The 25,160-nt window shown below is 44.6% G+C and overlaps 2 protein-coding genes across 12 annotated transcripts in view; both read right to left on the minus strand.

Moving 5' to 3' along the window:
• Positions 1-1,886, minus strand: part of SLC16A12 (solute carrier family 16 member 12) — a 68,132-nt gene extending 66,246 nt beyond the window's left edge. For 4 of the 9 annotated variants that reach the window (XM_053304769.1, XM_053304767.1, XM_053304766.1 and 1 more), the window contains exon 1: positions 1,619-1,886. The gene's annotated coding sequence lies outside the window, so the exon portion shown is untranslated. Of the gene's footprint in view, positions 1-496; positions 568-1,618 lie in introns of those variants that run through there. The other 5 variants (XM_053304764.1, XM_053304759.1, XM_053304760.1 and 2 more) reach the window with 4 other exon arrangements.
• Positions 1,887-22,276: 20,390 nt separating this feature from the next.
• The window catches only part of PANK1 (pantothenate kinase 1), a 37,632-nt gene continuing 34,748 nt past the window's right edge, over positions 22,277-25,160 (minus strand). For all 3 annotated transcript variants that reach the window (XM_053311263.1, XM_053311264.1, XM_053311265.1), the window contains 2 exons: positions 24,616-24,741; positions 22,277-23,852 (listed from right to left, as the gene is read on the minus strand). In XM_053311263.1, the coding sequence (XP_053167238.1) occupies positions 23,793-23,852; positions 24,616-24,741 (186 nt within the window). In that variant the 3' untranslated portion in view covers positions 22,277-23,792. The remainder of the gene's footprint in view (positions 23,853-24,615; positions 24,742-25,160) is intronic.

Here is a 25,160-nt window from a genome sequence, read left to right on the forward strand (position 1 = left end):
ATAGTGCCAGCAGGGATTCGAACTGGCAACCTTCTGCTTGTTAGTCAAGCATTTCCCTGCTGCGCCACTTAAGGTGGTAATCAACTTGAATAAGCTTTTGCTAGCATTCTTGAACTCCACATTAACTAATTCAAGCAGATATCAGCTAAAGTTACATGTCACTAATGCAGACTTCAGGGCAGAGAGCAATTCTTCCGAGTACAGAATCAGAGGACGAGTTATTTCAGATTAACTAACAAGCCTAGAGCACAACTACCCCAAATCGTTCTTGCAGCAGGTAAAATCACAGACAAGCCTGCGCTTGTACTTATTATTAATCTGGAATAGTTAGCTTTCTTTAGATCTATATTTCCAGTCACAAGTATAATAAGGTGGTTTCTGGTTAAAGTTGTTCAAGAACACCGGACTGAATGCGAGGTGCGAGTATAAATAACGCGAATATAAAGAGAGCCACCATCTTCCCTTCTACAAGAGGAATCACAGCCTTCTCCCTCACCCCTTTCCGTCGCCGCCAACACCACTTTTGCCCCATAAATGCCCGGTCAGCATGCAACCAATTGTTAACAGGCGGTTTATTTTATATTGAGCGAGGGGGAGGGGCCTGCGAGAGACGCTCCACCCACCGACTTGTTCTACTATTCCGGCCGAGGCTGGAAGCCTTTAACCCTTTACTCGCCAGTGGGCAACCATAGCTCCCCTTCATGATGCCCTTTAGCCCTTACAGTCCACGCCAAGGCACAGCCGAAGTTCTACCCCTCTTCCCCCGCCCGCCGCCAAAGTGAATTGCACCAAAAGCTCTGTTGAAAATCCCTTCTTATGCGCTTCAGCTACTCACTCCCCGTTTGCCTGTATCTTGACTCGACTCGCATTCAGAGTGAGCACCTTAAGGGTCCATAATCAGGGGAGGGTCCTTGGGACAATGGGACTCAAGGTGGAGACTGGAGGTCAGAATGAACAGCTGATCCCTCAGTTGCCTGGAGGAATAACGTATGTACAGCCCCCTCCCCTTGAAATAGCCCTCTTCCTTTCTTCCACCTTCTCCCGTATACCTGTCCTTCACAATGCCAACAAACTATTTTTAATTTTAAAGGGTGCTGCTCAATTTAATCCCAAATTACCCCATTTCCTTCCCCAACAGAGGTTCTATGCCCTTAACAGCTGCAGTATGATCGGCACAAAGGCACAGGTGCAGCTTTCCCCCATAGCAACAGCCCTCTTCACATGTTAAGTTCCACACACGTGTACAATTTGTGTACTATGTTCACATGTACATCATGCATGTACAGTAGTACACTTCCTACCTGTACCCTGCATTTAAGGGTCCCAGTATCTAGGGGTTCAAACTTAATATGAAGACAAACACAAACACGCATACAAGTGTACAGGCAGCTGCTGCAGCTGTATACATATGCAGCGAAGGTTTGAATGGAGCTATTAGCTCATTGTGTGAAAAGCTACACCCGTTGAATTTCTGCCTGGCCCGCAGCTCGTAAAGGTGCGTGAGCACTGCCACTAACTAACGAGACAGCAAGCAACCGTCCCCATCGTAAAAACGCACACACTTCCCCCGGTTTGCAACATTTCCCCTCACTTTGAAAATAAATGAGTAACACACGACCTGCCAGTTCTGGACACCAGCCCTGATCTCTTCTGAAACAGTGCAGCACGCTCCCGGTGTCCGAGCGAGTCACCCAACTCAGGTGAGAAGGCAGCTGAGCTGGTTTTTCGGAATGAATGTGTTGCAGCCGTTCTGGCGTCCCCCGGCAAGATCCGATCTGCCCCGGCCTCGCCCGCCTACGGGGGGAGGAAGGGAGCCGAGACCCGGAGCGGTCAGGGTCACGGACAGAAAGAGGCTCCTTCTTGGAAGTGCTTGCAAAGTCTACAGCTGCCGCCGGCCGGTGTGGGTTGTCTGTGTTGCGGAATCAAAGGCATCAGCAAGAAAGTAACAGTGCAAGGAAGGCCTGGCCCCCTCGATCCCTGGAATCGGATTACACAGGCGCCCTCCCCTGGGTTTATTTGGGGCACTGTGAACGCAGGGATTAGACGAAATAGCAGCCGGGGGAGCAACCCGCTCATTAAGCCGACTGGGGGCGGGTGGAGGGAGGGGTTGCTGAAGAGAGACGGCGAAAGAGACTTTGGCAAGGTGCAACAGCCGACAGTATATTTACTCAGAAGTTAGTTGCATAAGTAAGTTTTGCGATTCATATAGTCCCCTTTTGAAGGGCTGTGCATTAATTCTCATCATTCTAAAGGCAGCTTGATAATTTATTAAGAAATTCCCCCCGCCCCAGTTTATGCAGATCCAGAACCTGTGTTGAATATATTCGGCTTTGCTCCAGGACTTCAGCTGTCTTCAGCTTAGCTCCAGAACGGTTCTGAATGCCAAGGGCTCAGTGAAGAAATAAAGTCATAACTAGCTGACCCCGCACAGAACATCTGTGCAGTTGTGCACAGAGCCTGTGGCATCCCGCGGCTCTCTCGCTCGCTCCCCCCCATGGCTCGCTCCCTCGCTCGCTCCCTCCCTCCCCCCGCGGCTCTCTCGCTCGCTCCCCCCCATGGCTTGCTCCCTCCCTCCCCCCGCGGCTCTCTCGCTCGCTCGCTCCCCCCGCGGCTCCCTCCCTCCCCCTGCGGCTCTCTCGCTCCCTCACCCCCCCCACGGCTCCCTCGCTCGCTCCCTACCTACCCCCGTGGCTCCCTCGCTCCCCCCGCGGCTCCCTCGCTCCCTCCCCCCGCGGCTCCCTCACTCGCTCGCTCGCTCCCTCCCCCCGCGGCTCCCTCGCTCGCTCCCTCCCTCCCCCCGCGGCTCCCTCGCTCCCTCCCTCCCTCCGCGGCTCCCTCGCTCGCTCCCTCCCTCTCCCCGCGGCTCGCTCGCTCGCTCCCCCCCGCAACTCGCTCGCTCCCCCCCGCGGCTCTCTCGCTCCCTCACCCCCCCACGGCTCCCTCGCTCGCTCCCTCCCTCCCTCCCCCCGCGGCTCCCTCACTCGCTCCCTCCCTCCCCCCGCGGCTCCCTCCCTCTCCCCGCGGCTCTCTCGCTCGCTCACTCCCCCCCCCGCAACTCCCTCGCTCCCCGCCGCGGCTCTCTCGCTCCCTCACCCCCCCCACGGCTCCCTACCTACCCCCGTGGCTCCCTCGCTCCCCCCGCAGCTCCCTCGCTCCCTCCCCCCGCGGCTCCCTCGCTCCCTCCCCCCGCGGCTCCCTCGCTCCCCCCCTCCCCCTGCGGCTCCCCCGCTCGCTCCCTCCCCCCGCGGCTCCCCCGCTCGCTCCCTCCCCCCGCGGCTCCCCCGCTCGCTCCCTCCCTCCCCCCTCTCGCTCGCTCCCTCCCTCCCTCCCCCCGCGGCTCTCTCGCTCGCTCTCCCCCGCAGCTCTCTTGCCCGCTCACTCCCCCTGCAGTGTACACACCCCACCCACAGCTCTCTTGCTTACACGCTCCCCCCGCAGTGCGCTCGCTCCCCCCTCAGCTCGCTCTCCCCCTGCAGCTCCCTCGCTCACTCTCTCCTCCCGCAGCTCTCCCCATTGGGCGGGCCCGGACCAGGCCATCCTGCCGCCGCCTCCCACCTCCTCCTCCCGGCTGATAGGGCTTTGCCCACCATCTGCCCACCTCCTCGCCACCGCCATTATTTCTCCCCGCCACTGCCTCCTCTTCCTGGCCAGAGGGGCTTCGCCTGCCGGCCCTCCATCCTGACCGCCACCATTATTTCTCTCCACTTCATTGCTGGAACTCTTGCACGCTGGCTCAGGCCCGTCCCTTTCCCTTCCTTCTGTCTCTCTTCCCCCCACTTCTTTTTCTCTTTCTCTCTCCTCCACTCACTCTTCCCCACTCTTTCTTTCTCCTTCTTTCATGTTTTTCCTCTCTCTTCCTACCTCCCTGAGATTACAGATCTTGTTCATCTTGTTTCCTCATCTAATTCACTTTTGGCTTCCTCCTTCTCCTGAAGGGACTCTTTCCTCCCTCATGACCCGTCTTTTTGCAGACCCCTGCCTGCTATCCTTTTATATATATAGATTCCTCTCTTTCTTGATCTTCCAACCAGTAACAGTTGCATTCCAACTGACCTTAACCATCACAGGCTCCTCCTCCTTATCTGGGAATCCCCACTGCCCAATCACCACAGTGCCAGTCTGTTCCTCTCTATCTGCATATGGAATCCCCAATGCCCAATCGCCATGGTGTTTCTGCTCTCAAAGGCTCCTTCTCCCTATCTGCATATGGAATCCCCACTGCCCAATCAGGTGCTTCTGCTTGCAAACTGTCAGCCAATCGCCTCCTTTCTACCACGTCTCCATGCATGGCCCATCTTGGAGAATTAATAATATAGAAGATGTAATGCCTCTGACCATGTGAACAGAGTTTTTCTCTCAACCCCAGTAATTTCACACCATAGCTGCAATTAATCCTTTCAGAATTCAGAGGCTCTCATTTCTGCCCTCTCTCACTGCTAGCATCAGCTGAGTTATGAATGGCTATGGATCTCTCATAGTAACTCCAGATTCTCAGAAAGACTGCCCCTGCACAGAAGCTGTCACGCAAGCCACCTACTAGAATGGCTGCTACCGCCCATTGTCACATGTCTAATATTTTCAAGCATAGAGACTTTTGAAACTTGCTACATTCAAAGTACTCCCCACCCCCCACATTACTCTGCAGATTGTCGGATTTTGCAAGTGGGAAATGAAGTAGGTTGGTACTAAATGAAGTTGGCATCATAGGCACTTCAAATTGGCAGAGACAAGCACATGATAAATGACTTGGGACTGTTGCTTGTTAATTCAGATTAACATGTGCCAAAGCAAACACCTATGAAGACTGTTACCACAGACTTATGTTTCTTGTCATATTCCTATCAAAGAGAATTATCAGCAAAGATGTTAAGAAAAACAAGGAAGGTAAGTGATCTGGAAAAGGTGATTTGATGTATGCTGGCAATGTGGAATGTATTGGAGCTAATTTTAAAGCATCATTAAGTCTGATTACTATATATGTAAAGCATTAACACCAGTAGCAAGTAAGAACTGGCTCCAAGCAACCTGTCAATGAGTTTTTTGCAAATCAAATCAAAACTGGTTCTTCCCCTGCCTGCTTATACATTATTTATTTAAAAGATTTCTTTTTTAAAAAAAGGATTTTTAAAATGCTTTTATTAGTAATATAAGTAAAAAACAGAAATGTTATATCTCTGAGATTTCGACAAAAATACAAGTATACAAACAGGTTCTTATCCATCCAAGAAAAAAAGAATCCCCAATCATAAGAAAGATACAAAGGTAGTGATATTTTATTTATTCATTATTTATTTATTTAGTGCATTTTTATACCTCCCTAACCCAAGGTCTCAGGGCGGTTCACAACAAATAAAAACAAAACTTAAAATCAATTAAATATTAAAAACAGCTTAAAACAAGTCAATAAATAATCCAAAATTTAAAATGTTACAAAGTTAAAAAGCTAAAAGGCCTGGGTAAAAAGATGAGTCTTTAGACACTTTTTAAAAGCTGCTAGAGATGAGGAGACTCCTATTCCCACAGGAAGCACGTTTCAAAGTCTCGGGGCGACAACAGAGACGGGTGACACCCGTCCCTGGGTGGCCACCAGACGACATGAAGGTAGCCACAGATGAGCCTCCCCTGATGAACGCAGTGGACGATGGGGATCATGCAGAAGAAGATGCTCTCTTAAGTACCATGGGCCTAAGCTGTTTAGGGCTTTATAGGTTACTAGTATTTTTAAGCCCGTTATGATAACGGGCGCTAGCTTTCTATCCCGTCTTTTCTGTCTCTCTCTCTCTCTCTCTCTCTTCCTGTCTCTTTTTCCCCCCTTGTCCCCTCTCTCTTTTTGTTTTTTGTTTTGTTGTTGTCTCTGTTTTTGTTCTTCCTTATTTTGCTTTTACTTTTTGGGGTGTGTGTGTGTGTGTGGATGAATAACAGCCCAAATGGCCCATGAGAAGGTGGCCGCCCCCGCCTATCGCCCTCCCGCGCACCCAGCTGCCGGAGCCCACCTTACCCGCTCCAGCCCGAAGGAGAAGAGAGGAACTCGGGAACAGAGCTATTCTCTGTGTTAAGCTGCTGCCTATACTGTCGCAATGGACGCAATAGGCGTCCTTTGCGTCCATAGCGGCAGTTTGAGCAGTGACTTAGCACAGAGAGGAACTCTGCTCGTGAGCTCCTCTCTTTTCCCTCGGGCTAGAGCGGGTAAGGTGGTCTTCAACAGCTGGGAGGGCGATAGGCGGGGGCGGCGACCTTCTCATGGGCCATTTTGGCCCTTAATCTTTTTGGGGGGGGAGTGGGGAAGGTGATTTTGGGCAGCTGGGAGGGCGGGTGAGCAGGCGGCGGCTGTGAGCGGGCGGGGGCCTCGTTGGCGGCTTCACCGCCACCTCGCCCAGCTTCATTTTGGGCAGCTGGGAGGGTGGGTGAGCAGGCGGTGGCGACGGCTGTGAGCGGGAGGGGGCCTCGTTGGCGGCTTTGCCGCCACCTCGCCCAGCTTCCCTGTCCCCCGTCTCGGTCTTCCCCTGCCGCCATTGCCCTCGCCTTTTTCAGGGCGGCCGCTTCTGGTTGCCTCGGCCTCCTCTCGCCGTGCCGCAGCTCATGGCTGAGGCTCGGCCACTTTCCCCCGCCGCCACACACCGGCTAATGGCCGCCCGTGGCTGTGGGACACTGGTGTCTGAGGTCCTGTGTCCCTTGGGCTCTTCTGGGCCTGCGCTTCGCGCAGGCCCAGAACAGCCCAGGGAGGCAGGGACGCAGATCCCCAACGTTCCAAAGCCACGGCCACTCACTTAGCCTTTTATTATATAGGATAACCAGCACTTTGTATTTTGCCTGGAAATTTATTGGCAGCCAGTACAACTCCTGTAATATAGGAGTTTTTATATAAAATATAGTATTTATTTTATATGTTTTATATAAAGTATTTTATATAAATTTTATATAAAATTTAGTATGTTATATAAGAATAAATGTAATTAACTAGCCACGCAGAGTCTAAATCTAGGCATCCATATAGAGTTTTTGGCCTCCCAGGGAACCAGCGGGACAGAGAACCAACCTCGACCTAGGTAAACACCCGTTGTGTTCTGCTGTAGAAATACCTATCACAAATATTAAACTATATTCTTTATTCTTTAGGAAGAATATAAATTTCCCCACTGCCAATTCGTCCTTCATCTGATTTAAATCCTATATGAAAGAAAAGAAAAGAGAGAAAAAGAAAAAGAGAAGAGAAGAGGGAGGGAAACCTAAAAGCTATTCAGAAACTTCCACATTTATATTTTTATTAGTTTTCTATATACCAATGTGACTTCCAGTTTATCTTTCCACATAGTTATACTGTAACATCTATATTTGCTCTTGTATACATATTTTCTTCATATTTTACCATCATAATCCTTTAGTTTCATTACTCAAACAAATTCCCCAACTGTTATTTTTACATTTCAAGCCCCATTGATAAATCCAAATTTACATTGTTTTTTCCTATACCACAAAGAGGGTTTCCAGTCTTCTAGAAAATTTCCTGAATGGCCATCTCTTACTAATACAATAAATTTAGGAATTTCTGTTTTCTTTCGGGGTTTCTTCATTGATTAAGCCCAACAGAAAGGGTTCAAATCTTTTGTGACATACATTTGAGAATCTTTTTAAATTCCTCATAAATCATATAGAAACTTTCAAAATCCTAAATCTAATAAATCTGATGAAAAAAGGTAAATTTTAAAAGTTTTACCATACTAAATAATAATTTTCTAAATAAACCGAGAGATTTTTAAAGGGTCAAGGATCTTTTTCATCCCAACTTCTCTCTGAACAGCAAATAAAGGTTCCATACAGAGTAATGAATGATTTATGCAGTGAATATAAGTTCCTTTAATTATGTTATTCATTAAGTTGATGGGCAAATGGAATCCTAAATAATCAAAAATGAATCCGAAAATCTAGAGGGAGAAAAAACCCAGAAACATTTAGTATCACTAGAAATCCTTATTCTGGTGGGACAAGGTCATTGAAAAGTTTCTGTTACAAACTTCTGAAATAAAAAGCTATAAATTCACATACAACTATCTCAGTGCTGTAAGTAGCAGATGGAGAAATTCATACATTCAGTGCTGTTTGTAAAATCTCTATGATAGGAATGTAATTTTCATAATTCTATCAGAGTGAAACACAAGCTGGATAGAATAAATATCGAACTTTGTATGCAAAATCTTAGTCAGATCACATTAATCACTTCATATTGGCTCTCCTCTCCATAACCAACCTCAGTGGGAGGCCCAAAAGTAATGGGAACATAGAAAAAGAAACAACAATGCAAAGAATCATAGTGAGATCTATAAGCTCAAAAGGTGTTATCTATAAGAATGTCACTAAAAACAAACATTCACACCAGAAGCAAGTAAGAATTGGCTCCAAGCAACCTTTCAATGAGTTTTTTTGCAGATCAAATCAAAACTGGTTCTTCCCTTACCCGCTTGTACATTATTTATTTAAAAGATTTCTTTCTTACCTATCAAACTTTTGATATTTCAGGTGACTGAGAATGATATAAAGCAAGAATACAGAAACAAAGGAGGGGGAAAGAACTAGCCCCAAAATTACAAGATCGCCATGAGGAGCACATCAACAAAACCTCCCTGTTTAATTTTAAACACATATTTAAATTATCCCTTAACTCTGTACATTTCTCTGTGACTACCCTGTTGTAATGATTGCCTCATTCTGCATTTCTGTGATTTTAGAGGTTGTGTTTTACTGTGTTTTTAAATTAATTTTGTTGTAAACCACCAGAAGTTCATTTATAAAGAATGGTAGCATATAAATCTTTTAAATAAATGAATTAATCTCCTTTTGGTAAGTTTGCAGGACTGAGCCTGCAAGTCTTACAACAGTCCTTGGACAGCTGCTCTGCACACTAACTTTGCGCTGCCAGTGCCATGCATTGACTTTTAGGATACCACCTGATGTGGAGCTGGCTAAGGACTGTCAGCAGCTTGCTAAAAAGAGTCTGCAATTAACAGTATACTGCCTAAGCCATCAGCTTGTACACAGCTGCCAATAAGTAGGACTCCAGGGTCTGGAAATCAGGGCAAGCAACAGGTGCAATGCGGCAAAACAGATGTCAGAATCCCTGTACAACAACATGAACATGTTTTGAGCTGGGCAAGTACTCAATTGTCCAATGCTTTCAGGATTCAGGGAGAGGAGAGCTGGTCTTGTGGTGGCAAGCATGACTTGTCTCCTTAGCTAAGCAGGGTCCACTCTGGTTACATTTGAATGGGAGACGACATGTGAGCACTGTAAGATATTCCCCTTAGGGGATGGAGCTGCTCTGGGAAGAGCAGAAGGTTCCAAGTTCCCTCCCTGGCATTGTTGGAAGTTAAAGGACTTTGCGCTGTCTCTTTGTCTCAGACAGTGGAGGGCAGACTAGTAAGTCAGAGGGCTAGAAGGTCAAGACATTGGTCATCACTTCTCCACTGCTCTGATGCTATCCCTTTGATATGTAGATTGCTACTCTTAGGGATCAACTTCCTCTTCCTCTCTCTCTTCCTACCTGCCCGCCTACCTTGCAACATGGCAAGCCTCTCTCCCTGAACCATATGTGCAGAGAAGATGCAGAATCCATCTGCATCCAGCTAGATAGATATAGAGATCCCAACTCCTCACTTTCCTATCTAGAATGGAGTTCCTTAATAAATGCCTTATATATTGATTTGAAACTATGAATTGGCTCCAAGTTACTTTACTCTCAGCACACACACATGCCTAACTAAATTTCCGCTGTGTTGTGCCTCTGTGCACTCTGCTATAATGAGAAAGGGATTCTCTCACCACAGAGAATTTCCAACAGGCATCTCCAAGATATGGCTGAGAGGGACTCCTGCCTGCAACCTTGGAGAAGCCGCTGCCAGTCTGTGTAGACACTACTGAGCTAGATGGCCCAATGGTCTGACTCAGTATATAGCAGCTTCCTATGTTCCTATGATTTGTGAAGTACTTCACAGATCCACTTATTACACATACTCAACACAATTCAGTTGTGTGAATTAGCTCTTGCCCCAGCCCCCACTCCCGCCCCTCCTCCTGTGGGGGGAAAAAACCTATGGCACATGGTTTTAAATTAATCTGTTTCTTAATTCTTCTTTGTGACAACAGGGTAGCAAGGAGGCAGACTGTAGGGTGGACTTCAGTTCATTGCCCCAAAGAACTGAGCTTTAGCCATACGACAGTTTGGGAACCATTTCTTTAAATCAGAGTTGGTGGCTTGTGGGCTACATCTTTGGCCTGTAAGAGCTTGGCAGGATATCGACCTCATTTATTGGGGAAGTGACTTTGTTTTAGAGCTGCTTCCCTCGTAAACACAAAGCAATCTTATGTTGGTTTAACTAAAACTTTATCCAGAAGCAACAACTTTCCCTCCCTTTCCCTTTCTACAGGATCCTCACCAGGACAAATATCTAATTAAAAACAAAGGGTTGCTAGATAGAACAGAACACATCCCTCTCCTTTATAACAACCAGAATTTAGTACATTTAAAATTTGGTGACAGTCTTGAAGTCTTTTAGGTGGTCTCCTGTCATTCACACTTCTCCTAATTATTGGGGTCTTTGGAACAAGAGCTGTTAGCGATTTGTTTTCTAGTACAGAGAATTATCCATCACGTTCATCAGCTTCATCTGTGAGGTCAAAACAGGAGGCAAGATCAAATTCCTCTCCAGTTCCTCTTCTGAGTTCAGACTTGCGTCCTTCTTTTCTCATAGCATGCATGCTTGTAAGTTTCAAACTGTCCCCGCCCCACCGCCATCATCCAATATGACAGAATCTCCTTGGATTTTTATTATTTGTTTGGGTCCAAAATATCAGGAACATTCCTTTCTCATTTTATAAAGCAGCTGTACTTGAACAAAGTCCACAACCTGAAATGTTCACTGTTTCACACCCCATTTTTGAGCCACATTGAATTTATATTTTTGTTGTTCTCCCATCTCCTTTAGCCGATCATGAATCTCTACATCCTCAGGGTAAGATGGCACAGAAAGCCTTATCAGTTGTTGCCATTGGGTAAGTTTAGTGTTAGCTTTGCATCCTCTCAGCGGTTCAAAGCGTGATGTTAAGAACAAATTAAGATTTGATATTGTATGTGGCTCTGATCTAGGTTTTGTTAAAATAAACCACAGTTAAATAAACCATCGTTCCACATTACACACACCAGTTGGTATTCAAGGTACTTTCATAAAGACTAAATCCAGTAAAAAGGATTGCAACATGACATCTTTGGTAAAATAACCTTTAACATGAGAAAGGGCAAAGGGAAAGAATGAACATTAGGAGACACAACAAATGGTTTCTCTAAAAGAATCTGGGAAACATTTGGAGAATGCTAGGACCTTTTGAAAGACTAGATGGGAGATATTGGGGCTATTCTTACTTTCACAAAAATTGGGCTAGGAAAATCCTAGCCCAATTTTTGTGATCGTAAGAACCACCGGGCTCACAGCCGAGCCCGGTGGTTTTGGAGCAGCTAACCCGCTCCTGTAGCCCACCCCTTAGCCCGGGTTTGTGGAGCAAGCGCTCCGCAAACCCGGGCTATCTGCTTGTGAGTAGCCATCGCGCGGCTCCGCGCCACGGCTACTTGCGAGTAGACCCCCAGCCGGGAGGCTTAAAAGCAGCCTCCCGGCTCGGGGGTCTCCCCAGTATGCCCTGCGTGCTTGCGCAGGGCATACTGGGGCTTCCGGGGGCCGCACGGCTCCCCAGCCCCCCGTGGCTCCGTCTCGGGGCCGGCCATCGTGTGGGCGGCCGATCTGGCCACCCAGGGCTCCCTGCCCACTCGTGAGCGGGGAGAACGGGCTTAGCCCGCTCTTCCCGCTCACTTCCCAAATCCGGGTCTCACAGATCGTGAGATCCAGTCCATTAAGTAAGAGCAACGGAACAACAAAATAAGTCCCAAACCAGATAGCAGCCGAAGTGAGGTTTCTGGGGTACATGTCCAGTATACCCCCAGCCTATCATCAGCTCTTTAAACATCAGCAGCATTAAAGAAAAGCTTTGTGTAGCCTATACGGAGATAACATACTTTTGTATATTTTAATTTTTTGCTCAGAATACAGTTTTCAGTACTAGCAAGGACAGGTATACCAGTGACTTACAAGCCATGTGTGTGAATTCATTTACTCCATGGCAATAGAATTGTTAGGTCTTGTCTCAGATTCATATTTTTCCAGCCTGTTTCACTTTGCTACTTCAGGGTCATTGCTTCACTTATCTGGCATGTCATCCAGTCAAATGTCCTGAAAAATGCCATTCTGTTGCAATTATTTTGATCGATTGTTCTCCGCAGGATTGTTCTTGCATGTGCCGACAGCACATAAGATGTTCAGTTCAGATTTTCCAGCAAATCTGAATGTACAAAAGCAGGCCTGATTTATTAAAATTGCAAGCAACTTAAGGCTATGAGACAAAGTACAAAATGGCTAACAGGATAGAAAGCAAGCTGAACACTACCTGTGCAAGCCAAACTGAAACTGATGGAAGTTGTTCATAATAATAAATTAGTTTTTATTTAGCCCTTTTCTCACCTCAGTACTCAAAGGATCCCTGATGCATCAAGTTCGTAGTTTGGTGGTGCTCCTGGAATGGATCCATCTTTGCTCCTGGATGTGTAGTTTTGATTGGTGTTATATTCCGAGGCAGGGGAGAAAAATTTCCAGGTAATTAAGGAACATTAATGTCTTTTTTGTCAAGTCCCTGACTGCCCATCCCATTAGTCTGTTGAGCAAAACCATAGCAACAGGACCATTCATGTGAATAAACAAACTCATAACATCATGAAATTATTTTAAGTGGGGTGGGGGGAATGTGCTCAGTATTATTTGTGTGGCTTTAGGAATATAGAGTACTAGTAGGTGAGGCCCATTGCTGACTGGGCAAAAATAATTTCATGTGGATTACACTTTTAGGAAAGTTCAAGAATTTGAATATATGTAACAGAATTTTTATTAATGTGTTTGCAAAAGGGAAGTAAAGGCACAGTTTGAACTAGGATTTTGACTCCAAACATTAAACATTTTATTGTATAATGACCATATATAACTTGGCAAAGAGGCACCTTTTAACGTGGTGCTTCTCTTTGTTTGGCCGGGGGAGAGTAACTGGCCCTATCCACCCCCAGTACAATACCTCCAGTGACTGTTGCTGGTGTTTATCTTATGTTTCTTTTTAGATTGTGAGCCCTTTGGGGACAGGGATCCATCTTATTTGTTATTTCTGTGTGTAAACTGCCCTGAGCCATTTTTAGAAGGGTGGTATAGAAATCAGATAGATAGACAGATAGATAGATATTAATAATATATGGTAAATTTGAATCTGAGAAAGAACTTCCGCTTTTCTTGGGCACTGTGTCATTTTGGAATTATTGATCTGATTGTTAAGAATCTGTTGAGAAGAGTTAAAATATGATTAATTCAGAATTCCTGCTTTAAAAGAAAATAAAATTAAAGGTGTTCCCAAGCATATTCCCCTGTAAAAAGTAGTGCATTCGGCTAATTTAAGTGGCAGGATTGTGTATGCAAAATTTGGTATTTGTAGGCCATCCGGAGGTTTGATTTTATTTTATGTAAACATACATTTAAAAATTTTCAATATATATAATATATAAGGATAATCAGTTTACCCAATTTGTTTTTTAACTTTTGTAAACTGCCTGGGGATGCCTCATAAAAGGCAGTATAAAAATTGCATAATAAATACAAATTTGGTTTCAGACCAAGCGTCCTTTCTAGAGGGAACAGGTGAATTTGCAGGAGTGGGCAAAAATGCAGAATTGCAGGATACTAGTGCTTATTTATGGTCAAGAGAGACATGGTCAGATCTTGGGAATTAAAGGTATCCTAATATTTGTATTCCTTCATATCACATTCCAAAAATATGTGTAATTAAGGCACCTCCTCACACCATATCACAAGTAAAAAGAGGTTCAGGTTTCATTCTGCACTCTGCAAATCTTATATTGTTTATTAATTTAACATGCAGAATTCAGCCATAGCAAGGATCTTGCTGCTCAGTTCTTTGCAAGCGTATCTTGTTTGTCTTAAATGAAGAAAAATAGGGGACAAAAACTAAACGAGTATGTGAATACTGTTTATTGCAAATGGTGCGGGAAGGGCCATAGCTCAGTGGCAGAGCACAGGGTCATTTCAAAAGATTTCCGGTAGCAGGTAGTGGAGAAGACTCTGTTGAGAAGTCCGTATCAGAGAAACTCCTGCATGAGACTTCTTCAAAGTTCCTATTTTTGTAATAGATTGTGTTTGTACTACATTTGCCGTATGACTATTGTTTTCGTACATGGATTGGAGCTGGTCTTGTTCATTCTAACTGATGAAACATTAACAAGGCCTTAACATGTAAAAACATACAAAGAGCTTAGGAACATGCATCTCAATAAAGCAAAGAGACTAATAAGAAGCTGGTGTGTGGATGGCCCTGCCAAGTAGAAGATAGTTGGATACGGTAATCTTTTGTTTCTTTGGAAAGCCACATAGTGTGGGCATCATATCCTTACAATGTATCTGTGGACCAGTCAACAAACTGACGTGTAGTCTATTCTTTAGGAGGATATGGAAAGCATATAGCAATAGCAATAGCACTTACATTTATATACCGCTCTATAGCCGGAGCTCTCTAAGCGGTTTACAATGATTTAGCATCTTGCCCCCCAACACTCTGGGTACTCATTTTATCGACCTCGGAAGGATGGAAGGCTGAGTCAACCTTGAGCCCCTGGTCAGGATCGAACTTGTAACCTTCTGGTTACAGGGCGGCAGTTTTACCACTGCGCCATATACACACATAAGCATCTTTTTAAAAAGAAGAGACAGTTTTATTACTACACTGAAGCATAGGGGCATAAGAAACTGCTTATATTGGGTTAAAATGTGATAAAAATGTGATAAATGAATCAATAAATCATTGTTCCATCTAGCTCAGGGTTTACACTCACTGACAGTGGCTTCTGCAAGGTTTCAGGTAGGAGTCTTTCCCTCCTTTACCTACATAGGCCAGGAAGGTCCACTTTGGACCTTCTGCATGCAAAGCAGATGCTTTACCAGTAAGCTGCAGCCCCATCCGCAAGCTTCTGTCTCAGAACTGCACAGTGCACATGACCCCCCAATTCAAAACACAGCCCCCTAGTTCCAGGCAGGTAGCAAGGCAGGTTTATTGTGCTGTTGGTGGACAGAGTTTGGTTTATTGGGTCAGAACTCATGCAGACCTGGAAGAGACTAAATATTAGCCAGATTTCAACTTTTCTGTATGTTGACTTTGTATGACTTGCTTTGCAAGATAACCCTTCCCTAGACTGTGCTAAAAATATGGCTTATACTGTTGGAAGTGAAGGACTCTGTGCTGCCTCATGTCTCAATGACAGAGTGGGACAGACTAGTGAGTCAGAGGGCTAGAGGAGTCAAGACATTGGTCATCCCTTCTCTACTGCTCTGACACTATCCCTTTGATATGTAGATTGCTACTCTAAGGGACTTCATTCCTTCCTGCCTTGCCTCTTCTCTTCCTTTTCCCCTTTCTTCTCCCTTGCAACACCCACACTCCACCATGTGCGCAGAGATGCATAATCCATCCCTCTTTGTCCAGCTAGATAGATAGAGATCCTGTCTCTCCACTTTACTATCTAGAATGGAGTTAACTAATAAAGACTCCTTATACTGATTTGAAATTAGGAACTGGCTCCAAGTTTCTTTTATTCTCAACATACACACATGCCTAGGCAGACTCCGCTGTGTTGTTCCTCAGTGCACTCTGCTGTAATAGAAGGGTATCTCTTACCAGAGAGAATTCCCAACATATACATCTTACAGCAAGCTTATGTAATTTGTGCCACCAAGCTGAGCACAGTCCACTAGTCTGGCATGGTGGCCCCAATAGGGTCTTCCTAAAAACCACCTCTTACTGGTGCCTGTATGCAACTGCAAAATACAGGGGTTGTTACTCCAGGAGACTCTTGTGCATGGCAAGTATGCTGCAAGTGGTTTGGTGGATCACAAGTGAACTTCTGTTCTTCTATTGTTCTTTTGCTTTGTGGTTTATTATACACTGCTTCTCCATTTAGCAGTTGCTTGCTTGCTTGCATTTATCAGTGACTGATTGATTGATTGACTGATTGATTGATTAAGTGCCGTCAAGTCAGTGTCAACTCTTAGCGACCACATAAATAGATTCTCTCCAGTATAATCTGTCTTCAACTTGGCCTTTAAGGTCTCTCAGTGGTGCATTCATTGCTGTCGTAATCGAGTCCATCCACCTTGCTGCTAGTCGTTCTCTTCTTCTCTTTCCTTCAACTTTTCCCAGCATTATGGACTTCTTGAGGGAACTGGGTTTTCGCATAATGTGTCTGAAATATGATAGTTTGAGCCTGGTCACTTGTGTCTTGAGTGAAAATTCTGGATTGATTTCTTCTTTGTTTGTTTTACTGGCTGTCCATGGTATCCTCAAAAGTCTTCTCCAGCACCAAAGTTCAAAAGCATCAATACTTTTTCTATCTTGCTTCTTCAAAGTCCAGATTTCACATCCATAGAGTGTCATGGGAAAAACCATTGTCTGAACAATTCTAATCTTTGTAGGTATAGACACATCACAGCATCTAAATATCCTTTCCAAGGCCTACATTGCAGCCCTACCAAGTGCTAGTCTGTGGCATATTTCTTGACTGCTGGATCCTTGACTGTTGATGGTCGATCCTAAAAGGCAGAAGGTATCATCACTTTAATGTCTTTATGATCAGTTCTGAGGCTGGTTGCTGTACCCGTTGTCATTAGTTTAGTCTTCTTTACATTCAGTAAGATTCATAAAATCACTGGTGAATAAATGCTGTGGTACAATTTAAATTGTTCATATCACACACACACACACACACACACACCCCCGACAAGTCTACCTTCTTTTCAAAGAAGCAGCAGAGAAGCAAATTTTTCATTTTTCTACTAGCCATTTATATTTACATGGAACTCTATATTTGTTATCTACCTGTTTTAGAAACTGGAACCTGTCGTTGTAAAACAAGGAAATACTAAAAAAAATAAATCTGTATATGTTTGACAGCGATTTAAAAAGCAAACACATGCAACATATTCCAGAGCCGTAGCAATGCCAGGATCTTGTGGCACCTTAAACTAACATTTATTGTAATATAAGCTTGCACCAACTAGGGAGCACATTTGTAAAATGCAAGGAATATATTTGACATTCAAACTCCAGTCTAACAGAGCCATCTACTGGTGAAAACAAGGCATGTAAAGATGTACCTTACAGTCATAATGAAGGTTGAGTTGCACATTTAATTGCCATACTTTAGTTAGTTACATTCTTTACATAAATTGCATCATAAGATGGAGGTTTATACTGCCATATCCCCATGAAAAGATTGTAAAGATGCTGTTATGAAATATACTGCCAGACTACTAGAGATGTCAAAAAAACCCAAAAATATGCTTCTAAATAGCACAGCCAGTGTGAACAACTGCAGAGAAGGCAGGAAACTGTTCTACTAAATGCTGGGTGATTTAATCTTTTTTCCTTGTATGAGAAACAACTAAGAACAGAAGTGGATTTTTAAAAATGAAAGTAGCTTAACCGGTGCAGAGCACCTGCATGCTAGTACTTGATTGCTCCCCTCATACCCTGCCACAGTCCCCCTCACCTCAGAGATCTCTCCACCCTCACCTGAGCTGCATTCTTGCTCCTCCTCCTCCATCCCATTGCTTCCACCACCCTCCGCCCTCTTGGTCACTCCTCCATCCCTTTACTCCACCCCCATCACCCCTTTTGGTTGCGGCTGTAGCGTTGCTGGCACCTATTGGCCAAGCTGCAGCCCCCTATCCCCAGAGACCTCCCCTCCCTCACCCAAGTCCTGCTTCTCCCCACAGGAGGAGCAGCGATTGACCGGGCCCTTCCTCTCTGCCACAACCGCCATGGCATGCTCATTTCCCTCAGGCTGCTGACAGGCCAGGGCCCATCTCTTGCCTGCCTGCCTCCCTCCACCAATGGCCTTGATAGCCTCCAAAAAGCAGCAGTGGTTGACTGGGCCCATCTTTGCTGCCAAAGGGTGCCGCCATGCCCACTTGTTCCCCTCAGGCCGCTGACAGGCTCAGGTCTGTCCCTTGCCCATCCTTATTTCTCTCTTCCCTCCCTTCTTTTCTCTCTCTCTCTCCTCTCCTCACTCTCCCCCTGTCTTTCTTCCCTCCCCTCTCTCCCCCTTCCTGAGATCTTGTTCATCTTGTTTCCTCATCTAATTCACTCAGCGGCAGCCTCCTTCTCCTGAAGGGGCTCTTTCCTCCCTCACAACCCCTCTCTTCGCAGACCCCTGCCCACTATCCTTTTTTATATATAGATTCCTCTCCTCTACAATCAAGAACATCTTCCGACCAGTAACAGCTGCATTCCAACTGACCGTAACCATCACAGGCTCCTTCTCCCTATCTGCATATGGAATCCCCACTGCCCAATCATCACGGAGCTTCTGCTCGCAAACTCTCACAATAACTGCCACGCACAGGATTAGGCACTGGTAAGCCTTAGAGAATTATATAGACAGAAGATAGATGGAAGACACATTCAGATAGGGCAGAACACATTACTTGATCCTCTTGAAAGATATTGAGGCGAGTCAAAGTTTCTGGGGTGGCAGCGTTCCTCCCTGCCGCCCCTGCCCCCGTCATTGCCTGGCAAACACTCAACTTCCTTGTTTGCTGGGCAATGACGGGTGCAGGGGCGGCACGAAGGAATGCTGCCACCCCAGAAACTTTGCAAAAAGTCAAGTGCAGGAGGGGGAAAAGTTGTGGGAGGGGTAAGTACTACTCCCTGCCCTTAAAGCTCCATACCCCCCAGTGCCGGACCACGCCTCTGTGGTTCCGTGCACATCCCTAGTGATGAGATGAAGCTCTGGGCGCACATGACTTGCTCACTGACTGCCCCCACTGTTGTAATTTGTGATTGTTTGGCAAAGCACAACTGACTTGCTACAGGAAATACCTGAGTCAAGGCAGGGATCATAGAGTAGAGGCAAACAAGGACAGGTAAGGGGACCCTCACTAACTACCTCTAATCTCAATGCCTCTAGTGGTGATTAGGATAGTTGATGCGAAAGGTCCATGCACTGGAACTCCATCTCCAATACCCACTGAACTGGAAACTTCCGCTGCTTGGGAGCAGGACCAGGTGACTTGCCTCTAGCCAAGGAAACACCAGGCCTATTGCTGCCAGCAGGGGTCAGGACCCCAGGAGATGCCATCACGGTGCTCTTGCCCAATGTTGTAAGACCTTTGGAATCCTTACCCCTGCTTACTACAGTGGATGCAGGCAGTGTCATATGGGTCACCATGGCAGAGTTCAAAGTGGCCCCACTCTAGGCTCCTTTGGTGGTGGCAGTAGCACTGGGACTGCTAGTTTTTTCTGGAGGGCTCCACCACCCTCCATCTGGGGCTGACAAAATCCAGGAAGCAGAAGTAGTTCCTGCTCCTTCTCAGTCTCAGCCACAGGGCTCGAACTGCCAACGGGGATTGGGGAGGATGGAGAGCAATCTGGCTGGGGTAGCAGCCGATGGCATCTCCTCCTCCGCTGTCGCAGGAAAACTTCCTTAACAGTGAAGGACCCCTACTCCCATTCTCCTCAGCTGCTACAGGAGACTGTGCTACAGGACCAGGCTCCTCCAGAAAGGAGAGCCTGCGCACATGAACTCGGGGAGTAGGCCCCTCTCACCATCACACACCATGGCCAGCAGCATCACCCCTCCCTCTGCTTTCTATTCTACTCCTGTCTCTGTTTCCTACCCTCCCAGACATCTTGTTGTTTTTTAAAGTTTCCCTGATTCAAGCTCAACTCAATTTGCACATCTCTAACAGATTGTACTACACCACTAGCAAAAACTGAAGACCAGGTATTAGATGGTTATCCTCTAAAAGCATTTGTTTTGTGGGTCCTGGGTTTGCTGCTCTGTCTTTTGGGGCCTCTCCCATGCAAACTCTCTCATTACACTCTCTCTATCAGGCCTCTTTTTACACGTTCCCCTCTTCTGCCAAGGCTCAGGAATCCAGACTTCTCATCCACTTTGATTCACAAGATCCTGGATGTCTCCCTTACATAAGTTGACAATTTCCCCCTCAGAGTCCTCGATTTCCTTCCCTCAAATCAGGTTGACAGTTGCTAAGTAATAGCTTAAGGAAATAACTAGAAGGTGGGGAGGTCATTTTCAGTAGACTGGCAGCCTGCTTCAGCATAACTAAAGTACAGGCTTCAAAGGGCATTGTGGCAGATAATTGCATTGCAATCTATTTTTCATTCCTCTCTGACCCTGAAAATGAGGCTAGGAGTTGAGCAGTTGTTCAAACTAAGAATTATAAAGGTACATACCTAATTTCATTCTTATATCTCAGTGCTCAAGGAAGATACTTCATCAGTTTTACATTCCTGGCTAGGGATGTGCAAACTGGTTAAGAGGTTTGGTTTGATGGTTCGGGGTCGAACTGAACCCTCCCCCCCCCCGGTTCCGTCCAGACCAGAACCAAATCCCCTTGAGCATTTGCGATTATATATACACGCACATGCACACACACTCACCTCTACGTGGGGGGTCTGCAAAGATTCTCCCTCCCCCCACTGGCCTCCATCACTGCCGCGGCCTGTTGGGGCCTCTGTTTCTTGGTGCGGTGGCCATTTTGGACACCGCCACGCATATGCAAATGGCTTCTGTGAGGCCTGGCATTTGCACATGTGTGGTGGCTTTTTTTTGGTGGCCATTAAAAAAAAAAAAATTAAAAATGGCCACCGTGCATGCACAAATGGCCTCTGCAAGGCCCTGGGCAATGCCAGTCCTTGCAGAGGCCATTTGCACATGTGCTGCGACATCCAAAATGGCCACCGTGCCAAGAAACGGAGGCCCGAACGGGCCAGAAAAAGCGGCCAGAGGGGCCGCAGCGGTGATGATGGAGGCTGGCAGAGGGAGGAGAAACCTTTGCGGACCCTCCGCGGCCTAGACAAAGCCCCCCCAAAGGGGCTAAAAGGTTTTTAAAAATCATTTTTAAAAGAAAATTCACGAACGCCCCCCCGGACTGAACCAAGCCGGGGTGGGTCGAGGGGGTGAGGAACTGAACCGGGCCAGCCAGTTCCATGCACACCCCTATTCCTGGCCCCCTTGGAAATATGTGTAGTGCCCTGTGTAGTTTGAGTGAGTCTGAAAAGGAAAGTTGTGTCCTGAATGTATGCCAAATTTTATTTTCAAATATTCATGCTAAAAGACTGTTACAGCCCAGGAAATGAATGGATTCTGTTTATGTGGTGTTTTTTTTTGTTTTTGTTTTTTTGTTAATGCCAAGAATGCCTCCCACTTTGAAAGTCACCATTAAGCCTGTGGTTTAAATGAGAAACATGCAGTCTGTGTATGCTGATGCTTAGAGACTGTTAAACCAAAAGCTTCACTTCACTTGGCCAAAGGGTGACTACATAGCCAGGTGAGGGGTCTGTGTGCATACCTGCATCTGTTGTTCCTTGAATTCTTGCTCAGGTCTGTAGTACCATACATTCCTTCATTGAGATTGAAAACCATTTAAAATTACTTCAGGGTTACTAAGAAGCTAACTATGTATGAATGCAAGGCTCAAAAATGTCTGATTATGTGGTAGATTTTCCTACCTTTACAGTCACACATCACCACTTTCTCACTGTTTTATAGTACCATTGCTGTAACCTTTTCACAGGTCTTTCAAAAACCAAGAGGGCTCAAAGTCTACTTTAATTTTCTTTTCATGGAAACTTGGATTCCTGAAGAACTTGTACCTCAGCATGTGGCAAAATAAGTATACACAAATATTTGCAACCAATACAAGTAGATACAAGGGTTCATAACTGGTCAAAATATGCTCATCCTTTCTTTCAAGCCTGTGAGGCTTTTAAAATTTTGATCTTGTTTTGTTGAGTTGGGGGGGGTGGGTTAAGGTGCTGCTTTTCCTCCTGTCTGTAGATCTATTTTAATTTGATTATCTCTTGTTCACAATTACCATCTGTACCCTGGTATTATGGTGGGGATCCAGATACAAGTGACTGGATAGAAAGGAACTGGATTGGCCCCTTTGTTTGTAGTTTGACTAGATTACTACATTTCTTGGAGAGGCTGGGTGGGACACACTCATCCAGTCAGAAAGCAAGTTAAAACATTGTTTCTAGAACATGAAAGAAAGAAAGAAAAAGAAAAGCGGATGTAACAGGTCAGGGAAATGAAGACTATGGATGCATTAAAAACCATCACAACAGTAATGAGCTTTTATTTCAGCCAGGTACGTGAACAGTTAGTATCAATTTATTAAAGGTTTCAAAGTAAATAAATCAAATACTGTGTTCCAAACAAAGAAACCCATCTTAATCGGAGAACATTTGCTCCCTAAATCCTATACAGTCCCAAAGATGTACCCTATATATGTGACAGCAGAACTGTCCTCCCAACACCAGTCCACGTGACAGAAAAATTTAGCAGATAAAGTTGCTTTTTTGCAAAGTCCTTAATTTTCTAATTGACAGATGATTCATGACATGTATTAATTTATGCTACCTTTAAAAATTGGGGTATGAATTTTAATTCTAAGCCATTCATTATTCATGGCAAATACCAACGTGTGTGTGTGTGCGCGCGCATGCACGCACGTTAGTAGTACTGACTCCTGATATAAGGGGTCAGACAGCATATCTCTTTTATTAGTTCAATTTCTAGATGAATATCATAATAAAAATGTTTGTGGCTTGGTTCTCACAAACTACAGAGGAGGTGCAAACCCTCTTTCTGGATTATGCAGATTGCAGGCGGGTGTTCACATGGTTATTCTCTCCTTCACATGTACCTGCAATCCCCAGAGATGTATTTTTTAAAAAGTGTGTCAGTTATATTTTGCACAGAGGAGCATTCAGTCACATGAGCCCCCATCTCCAGTCAGAAGTTGTACAATCCAGAAACAAGCTTACTACCTCCAGTACTTTATGAAAACTAATCCTTTCCTTCATCCAAATAATCAAATATTTCCAGCTCACAGGACTGCAAAAAAATAAAAAAATAAAACAACAATCCGGTACTGCAAGAAATGGTTAATTTGATGTGCAAGTTTCCAAAAGGTGCTGGTGTTATCAGGTGAACTTGGTCTTCTCAACTGCTATAATGTCACATTTCTTTTTATGACAAACTTGAGTAGTCAAAGAAAGATAACCAGTTTGGGGAACAAAGGAACATAGCTTAATGAATATGAAGGCAACAAGATTTCATTACTTTAGTGCTCCTACTAAATACCAGTTTTGCAGTTTCATTTGAAACCAACAGCAAATCATGAAACGTCATGAAAAAGAATTTTTAAAAAATCTCCTAGAGCAATTACTAAATGAAGAATTATCACACTAGATCAGTAAACCCCAGAAGAAAAATAATAATAATATTATTAATAATTAATAATAAAACCAGTGTCTCACATCTTAGGTCCTTTTTCTGCACAGTATCCATAATCCATAAAATATGCCAAGTTTGGCAACATTGCACATTTTTTTGTCTTTAAAAAAATGTTGTATACAGATAAAAATGTCTTTTTTTTAAAGATTCATGGTACGAATTCTGAAGTTAACTTCCAATGCTAAAGTTAAAAGATCAGCTAAAAGGAGTTTAAATTATTATTTACAAATCCAGCAGGTAGAACTTCCATCATGGCTTCTTTCCCATCCTCCTAGCAGCTGTCACTCTTGCAGCAAGATTAACAGGTTTCCAGCTCTTAGAGGCGTCATCATTGATCATCCGTCATTTTAAGTAATTCTAGAAGGGCCCCAACAGCACCAAAATAACCCTTCAAAATAATTGCAGAGTAGAAAAAGTTAATAGTTACCAGAGTGCAGTCCAGCTTTCGTAATGTTCAACAACTTTGACACACAAGAAAATGGTAACTTTTAAAAAGGTATATCTAAGAAAAACAGGAATCTTAGATAAGCAGGAATCTATAGCACTTGCTACATACATCCAGATAGATCTATTTACACACACACACACACACACACACACACACGATTCCCCAATTTCACCCCATAACATAAAATATGATCTCACTGTAATCTTTTTCTTCAAGATTTGCTGAAAGGTTTAAAGGATTTTCCTGGGCATGTTCTCAGTTTTGTACATACATACTTGAATAGAACACAACTCTGAATTTAAGACCACCTCCTTTAAAAATACAGGCTGTATCTGTATTTATCCGAAAGAAAGGGAACTCTGAATTGAAGACACACACACAAAGAACTTGGAAAAATGAAAAATCTAGTCTTGGATTCAGATAAATAGATAGTTTTGTAAATCCTTATTGATTACTCCCAATTAAGAGCATTTTTCCTAGCCTGTTCTTACCAGAAGATCGCAAACATACTACTTCAGTTCCCAGAAATATCCCCTCTGTGCTTAAACAGGTACTGATCTTCCCACAAACATTTTCAAGATTAGAGAAAACTGATGTATATTAACTAATTGTAGAAAAAGTCACAATTTTAGCTCTTGTAGCTAAATTATCATAATTTTAAAGACACCAAAGTTAATTCTGTCTTATTTTGAACAGTCTTTACCTCATGTTCCAAAAAGAGAGCTTTCAGTTGTCCCTTCGACCAATAGTCCATGGCATATGCTAGCATTTTCATGGAGACCATGTTGATCCTCAAAAAGTTTCCAACAAATACCACCCTTTCAATGTTCTGCAAAAATTTAAGCAAAAGTAGTAAAATACATACATTTTAACCATGTGTCATTTTCAACAATGTATATGGGTGTCATCCAGACCTTTGGTGCAACTGTGCACCATTGTCAGGAGCTGCTTTTGTTCACAGAAGAAGCTTCCACCAAATGGCAAACCACTGCACCAAAGGTCTAGACACCATCCTTGGGATTTTTTCTCCCAAAAAACATTCACAGCTACAATGCTCATTCATCCCTGAAGGCCCAATGTCAGAAAGACAGCCAAAACTAGATGATCTTACAGGATAACACAATTTTCTGTAAATACTAGAAGAACTATTGTTTTATTTATGTAGGTGTTGGACTGGCACTTATGTTGATGAGAATGTCATTTTTACTTAGCATAGACTACATTTTCAAAGCAAGACAGCTGTTATTG

The sequence above is a fragment of the Hemicordylus capensis genome, chromosome 3 (genome assembly GCF_027244095.1).
Source record: "Hemicordylus capensis ecotype Gifberg chromosome 3, rHemCap1.1.pri, whole genome shotgun sequence".
Lineage (NCBI taxonomy): Eukaryota > Metazoa > Chordata > Lepidosauria > Squamata > Cordylidae > Hemicordylus > Hemicordylus capensis.